Source organism: Macrobrachium rosenbergii, chromosome 54 (genome assembly GCF_040412425.1).
Source record: "Macrobrachium rosenbergii isolate ZJJX-2024 chromosome 54, ASM4041242v1, whole genome shotgun sequence".
Classification (NCBI taxonomy): Eukaryota; Metazoa; Arthropoda; class Malacostraca; order Decapoda; family Palaemonidae; genus Macrobrachium; species Macrobrachium rosenbergii.
In genome coordinates, this window is record NC_089794.1 from 12,447,603 (window position 1) to 12,455,102 (window position 7,500).

Below are 7,500 nucleotides of genomic sequence, written 5' to 3' on the forward strand. Positions count from 1 at the left end.
GAAGACCCAGAAATATAAAGAGACAGTAGAATGAAAAATAGAACAAAGGAATGGCACAACAAACCAATGCTCGGACAGTACATGAGACAGACAAAAGAACTGGCCAGCGATGAAACATGGCAATGGATACAAAGGGAAGTAATCAAGAAGGAAACAGAAGGAGTGCTAACAGCGGCACAAGATCAGGCCCTAAGAACCAGATATGTTCAAAGAACAATAGACAGAAATAACATCTCACCCATATGCAGGAAGTGCAATATGAAAGACGAGACCATAAACCACATAGAAAGCGAGTGTCTGGCGCTTGCACAGAACCAGTACAAAAAGAGGCAAGATTCAGTAGTAAAAGCCCTCCACTTGAGCCTGTGCAAGAAACACCAGGCAGCCTGCAGTATTAAATGGCACGAACACCAACCTGAGGGAGCGCTAGAAAACGATCAGGCAAAGATCCTCTGGGACTATGGTATTAGAACAGATAGGGTGATACGTGCCAATAGGCCAGACGTGACGTTGACTGACAAAATCAAGAAGACAGTATCACTCATTGATGTGGCAATACCATGGGACACCAGAGTAGATGAGAAAGAAAGAGAAAAAATTGACAAGGATCAAGACCTGAAAATCGAAATAAGAAGGATATGAAATATGCCAGTGGACATTGTACCCATAATCATAGGAACACTAGGCACGATCCCAAGATTCCGGAAAAGGAATCTAGAAAAACTAGATGCCGAAGTAGCTCCAGGACTCATGCAGAAAGTGTGCTACTAGAAACAGCGCACATAGTGAGAAAAGTCATGGACTCCTAAGGAGTCAGGATGCAACCCGGAACCCCACGCTATAAAAATCACCCAGTCGATAGACAAAAAAAATAATATTTATTATTATTATTATTATTATTATTATTATTATTATTATTATTATTATTATTGTAAAATTTATATCAGACTCAGAACAGTAATAATAATAATAATAATTATTAAGAAGTTTGTAATTATTATTATTATTAGAATAATAATTATTATTATTATATAACTGTAATAATAATTATTATTATTATTATTATTATTATTTATTATTATTATTATCATAAGTAATAGAATCAGCACTATGCTCCAAACTAATGAAGGAGAAGAAGATAAAATTCTCACAATCAATAGGCTTAATGACACCAATTACTCGCCCAAGTCTTTGTCCAACGAATGAGACCCATTCCGGGTGAGAGGCGTGGCCACCCCTCCCTCTGTTCCAAGGTCCTAATTTCCCTATAAATATTGGATGTCCTGAAAATTCGGGTGTCAGTTACCTCGAGAGGAACAATTTGCATGAGCATTCATCATGCGTGCTATGGTAAGTCTTTGTTGATTTGTTAAGTAATGTTTGCTTAGATATTATTATTACTATTATTATTATTATTAATTTATTTCTAATTCAACTTGTATGAAAGATTCCCCCTTTTCATTTATTATTATTATTATTATTATTATTATTATTATTATTATTATTATTATTATTATTATATCTTTTCTTTTTACTCCTAATATACTGTTTATTTATAATCATTCAATAAGAATCATTTTTAGGCAAATGAATCATATAAGGATAACTGATTACTGAATAAATTAGTGTGAATGGGATCATTTGATAATTATACATAATTACGGGAAAATATATGTAATTACGAGAGAGGCTGTTAAATGCAACAAATGGTGACAAATCAATTACATTTACCCGTAATTTTCTCATTAACCGAGTCATAAATTTAAGTTGAAACCTAAGGGAGTTTTTCCCTAAGGAGACTAATCAATAAAACAATTGTTCAAATGAATGACGAATAAACATTTGTCGGCACGAGCAGAGAGATACTAGTGGTGATGAGCCTTTGCTAATTAAACTAATATCCTCCTATTATTATTGAAAGAAGGCAAACTATAATGGCATTTCGATTGGTATAGGTTCTTCAACTGTTTATCCATGACAGTTACCAGATGAAGCTGGTAATTATTAATAACTGAATGTGTTGGACAAAATAAAAAAAAGAGAGAATTAACATTTACCTTTTTAGATATTGTATATTCTTCACCTGGCATCCATACATAATTACCAATACATCATATTGACAGTAAAATACACTTGAATGTGTAAGTAAGAAGAAAATATTACTATGTTTTAAATTTCTATTTTTACATTCTGCAATATCTAAAATAGATAGAGCCTTGGAATGTGAAATAAATATTCCATTATTAAATACTTTGAGAAACATGGGTTTCCCGCTTCCGTATAAACACTCCACTTGTATTGTTCGTATTATTGACAAATCGAAAACATGTAGTCACATATAATTAGCAGCTAGCATGAAAATGATGTCATTTATGACGAGATTGATACAAGAGATATTCAGCAAAACACCTGCCATTCTCTTTCACTTAGAACCTTTATCAAACCTTCACCGGTAATACATACTTTTCATTTCACATTTTTGATCGTCCAATTTTACTTTATTTTGATTTGATATTTGTTGGTACGCTGGTATTGTCGCCAGTGTTCGCGCCTCCCCGCAAGGCAATGAAAAATCACTGGTTCTGTATCATGATCAGTTACTGCCGCAGTGTGGGGTCTGCGGTGGGAGGCTGAAACCAACATTCTTTGGAATCTTGAATATCAAGTCAATGGCCCCTGTGTGCCTGGGCTTGGTCCATGTGAATAGGTTTCATCTACCGAAATAATAATAATAATAATAATAATAATAATAATAATAATAATAATAATAATAATAATAATAATAATAATAATAATAATCAAAAAGATAATTTTTTTAGTAAAACTCTTCTTGAAAAACTCTTGATTTTCAAATTAAATTGAGGAAAATTCAAATGATAATTTTATAATGATTCCTCCGCAGGTATTCTTGTGCCTGTTGGCTGTGGCCGTTGCCTTGCCTGCACCAGAACCTGAGGCAGATCCTCAGCTCCTTCTGCCTCACTCCCTGAACTACTTCAACCCCTTCATCCACTCCATTAACGCTGGGGACTCACACCTCTACTCCTACCGTAAGTATAGAAATAAATACTGGTTAGTTAGATTTCAGTTATGATTTCATATATTTAGCAGATAATGTTGAATCTTTATATACATATATATATATATATATATATATATATATATATATATATATATATATATATATATATATATATATATATATATATATATATATATATATATATATGTCTGTGAGCGTGTATGTATGTATATATATATATGTATATGTATACGAATATATATACATATACATAATTAATGCTTAACTTCAAATAACTTTTGATGTATTTTTTCCAGCATATGGGCATCACCTAGCGTATGGACACAGATACCCACTTGCTTATGGTCATGGGTATCCCCTCACTCCCGGGTATGGAGCAGCCTATCCCCTGGGATACCCTTACTCATACCCAGTTGCTAAGACAGCCACTACTGAGGAATAGAGACCTGGAATCGTTATGGAATCCACCGATCAGAGCATTCTTGGAAAAAACTGGAATCTCTTGATTATCTGTAATTAAGCTGATTTTTCATCTTTTTGTATATTCTGTTTATAGAATGAATTAAATTCATTTACATGAAATTGTTTTTGTGTCATTTCTGTTCCCGCTTGATGTTACGACGCCACATGAATTGCAGTTAATCAATCAATCGATGGCATTTTTCCCCTCAAAAATTGGCTATGATAGCATGAAATGCAGGACCATTATACTCTGAGAAGTTACCAGAAGCTAAGGATAACTTCCTTCCCTATAACTACTTTTATTTTTTTCTGTTATACTTGCTTTCTTTGCTTCTCTTCAACATGACTCTTATGGAATAGAATATAAAATTCAGGCCAAAGGCCAAGCGTTGGGACCTGAGGTCATGCAGCGCTGAAAGGGAAATTGAGAGTAAAAAGGCTTTAACGGTGTAACAGGAGGAAAACCTTGCTGTTGCACCACGAAATGATTGTTGGGAGACGATAGAAAGTAAGATGAAAGAAAGAGAATATGAGCGGATGTATAGTAAAAGGAATGGAAGTGGCTGCAGATAGGCCGAGAGAACTCTGGAAAGAACCGTCAGTAATGCCTCAGTGGACTGCGGGAGGTGCAGTGACAGCCCTGCCCCTCTACGGAGAACAGAACTCTGTTCATTTCATCTCGTGAAATGAAATCACGAACGCTGGGGTAGATTGATTCCTCGGATTATATAAGTGATGGAAGAAGAGATGAATAGATAATAAATGAAACATTCTCTGGAGAAATCAGGTGTAGCTGCAAGTTCCGGAAAAGACGATGCTGGGCTCTCTTACAGCATACCCTTATAAATACCCGCAAAGCCTTTCCCTTTGCTAAGTGGAGAATAAAAGTTACTTGAAGATTTAATCTTGATAGTTACACAAGAAAGGTTAAACAGACCACCCGACTAAAACTTTCAATTCAGTTACGGCTGAACTGAAGGTTTCTTTCTTACAAAAAAAAAATAAAAAGATTTATCATATTCAGTCTAATAAACCATAGTTACGTAAACATTCCTTGAGAGGACAGTCGAAAAATATTAAGAAATTCGACTATATTTCTTGTTCTTCACATTTTCTACATTATCTTATCAACAGAAAAGGACTGATCACAATGGGTAGCCATCTAATTATCGCATTTTCCGAATCTCAGGACCAAAGAAAACCACTTCTATATTTGTCTTTGTACTGATAAATACCCAAACCTACAACTGATTTCATCCTTAACTTACTGCTGTCTGTTTCATCACTTCCCAAATCCTGCCATTTATTCTTTATCATGAATTTGAAGCATGTCACATAATCAATCACGAAATTTTTCCAAGTTTGTTCAGATCATTCACTTATGTAATTCCGAGATGGCTAAAAAAATGTATTTACTTTACTGATGTTTTTATAATCATCAGCATTTTCGTCAGTTCATTCAAATGATGTGTTAATAGCTGAGGGACTTGGAGTTATTTTAGTAATTACCTAATTAAAAGAAGCTCAAAAAAAAGACATGTTAACTAATGGAAATACTGAATGTTTAATTAGAATTATCTCCAATATATCAATTATTAAATCAAGTTGTATGTTCAGCTGTATGTGTATTAATATATTGCAATAAGCTCAAAGAAATAATAAAAAATACTGTTAGCAGACTTGGTTGTTTTATCTGCATCCCCATTTCCATTTCTTTCAATGCCAACCAGATCAGGACCAGCACAATTCAACTTTTATATCATAAATGGATTCTGGATAACTATCCTGTGGAGATAACTGACTTATTAGATCGTGTTTAGTCGCCGAAAATGAAATTTTGAAAGGTTTTCTTATAATGGATTCTGAATAACACCTGGGAATAATTAGCAAACCGGTGGAGATTTTTGACCCATCGGTGCATAGTACAATAGTACAACGCGTAGACTTTTCTCTCACTGTGTTCTGCTCGTGATTATTATCTTTGTAAGGCTTAAAAATTTATATTGTTCTTTAACAGTTATGCTACTGAAATGGGAAAGAAGTTATGATGGGATCTTTACCACCTCTGTGGTTAGTAAGAAACAGTGCGTCTCCTGTTTGGACAAAGTCCAGAGGTCCAGATCAAGTTTCCTAAACCTTTCACCCTCCTACCCTGTAAAAATAGAAAAGCACTAAAGTAAATAAGATACCTGGTATGGACCTGTGGCTTTGGACTACCAACTGAGATGAACAACCCAAAGGTCTTCCCTCAAGTAACTCAGAAGCGGTCGGCTTGATTTGAGATGGCCTTATGCCAGCACGATCGATCCCTTTCCTACAGGCGATCCGAAAGTGGACAAAGATGTTGGAGGGAATAAGAAACCTGGTGTGAGCTTGGAGACCTCTTGTCCTCCTGATCAGTGGTTCATTACAAAGGAGGTTTACCATCGATTTGCATGGGAGACTGTCTGATTATTATTATTATTATTATTATTATTATTATTATTATTATTATTATTATTATTATTATTATTATTATTATTATTATTATTATTATTATTATTATTATTATTATTATTATTATTATTATTATTATTATTATTATTATCTGCATACATTCTCATGCCCAAAACAAAACACCTTAAAAGAACAAAATGCCTTAAAAGACAAATAGTAACATTACAGCTGCTTGTTTACAAGTATTAGGAAATACATAAATAAATTAAATGTTAGGAAAGGATTCCCAAGTTACATCGCAAATCCAATACTAATATGGTATAAAGGCCTAAGGTTATGACCTTATGTGACCCAGAAGCTATGAAAGCTATTACCTGCAAAGATGCTTCAGTCCATTAGGCAAAACTTGGTTCCACAAAGGGGATGATATAGACGCATGTTTTGGTTACACTCTAGGGTGAGAACTTTATTTACACCGATACAATGATGGCTTATGTTTTCCATGAGTAGGAAATCATTGCTATTGAGGTTTTTCATTCTTACACTTTAAAAGGGGATAATTTCATCCCTCAAGAATTAGGAATTACAGTCAGTTATTATTGACTTTCACTGATCATCAATGTTATACATGCCTAGAGAAGCAAAAAATTATCAATATATTATAATCAGAGATAAAGCTCCTGTATTATCAGTAATCTCGATAAGGAAGGAAATGATGTTTTTCAATTGAAAAGTCAACTATTTCAAAATTGATGGTAAATACCCTTACAACTGCATGAGATGTTGTCGCGAGCAGAATTTGGATCTAATCTCAAGTTATGCTTTCTACTTGTATAATGGGAAATACAGAAGGAAAAATTACTTCATAAAATGTGTCATTCTAAAGTTAATTTGGCCACGAAGGAATGCTGTGAACTGTCCTTTTAACAGAATCATTAGGTTATCAAATCTCAAGTAATGTCTTCAACTTGTCTAATAATAAGAAATAGAGAATGGGAAATTAATTAACAAAATGGTCATTCTACAAGTAATTTGACCACGAAAGAATGCAGTTAATTGTCCTCTTTGAAGTCTCATTTAACAATCATAGAGGCGTAACCACTTGGACCCTTCCCCCATCCCAAGGTTGCTTTTCTGTATAAATACAGACTCGTCAGAGTGATCTGGTGTCAGTGCTCCCGAGAAGCCAACTGGATAACCAACCCACTCACCCACCCAATAACTCATTCACTTTCATCATGAAGGTTTTGGTAAGTCTTTAGATATTCGTAGTCTCTATGAACTGTTTGAAGATGGTGCAATGGGAGCTGAAACCAAATCCTATTAGTGTAAACTTCACTGATGAAGATATAAAAGAGAGAGATATCAAATAATGATGATGATTTCAAATCTTGCACTGAAGTTATTAATTTTTAGCTAATCTTTTCCGTTAATAATCAATGAACAACAAAAACTCCTAGTTCTTAATTGCACAACCATAAAAATAAACGCGTGGAAATCTTTATATCATCTCCTTACACAAGATCCCGTATAATTATTAGTAATATATTCATAATTTT

The 7,500-nt window shown here is 34.0% G+C and overlaps 2 protein-coding genes across 8 annotated transcripts in view; one reads left to right on the top strand and one right to left on the bottom strand.

Moving 5' to 3' along the window:
* LOC136834745 (uncharacterized) overlaps window positions 1-7,500 on the bottom strand; it is a 179,301-nt gene that overhangs the window by 152,797 nt on the left and 19,004 nt on the right. The gene's annotated exons all lie outside the window — the stretch shown is intronic.
* Window positions 1,306-3,619, top strand: LOC136834748 (uncharacterized). Its single transcript, XM_067097349.1, has 3 exons — window positions 1,306-1,350; window positions 2,903-3,050; window positions 3,340-3,619. Exons 1-3 carry the CDS (start codon window positions 1,339-1,341, stop codon window positions 3,483-3,485), a joined length of 306 nt encoding a protein of 101 aa, XP_066953450.1. The 5' UTR covers window positions 1,306-1,338; the 3' UTR covers window positions 3,486-3,619.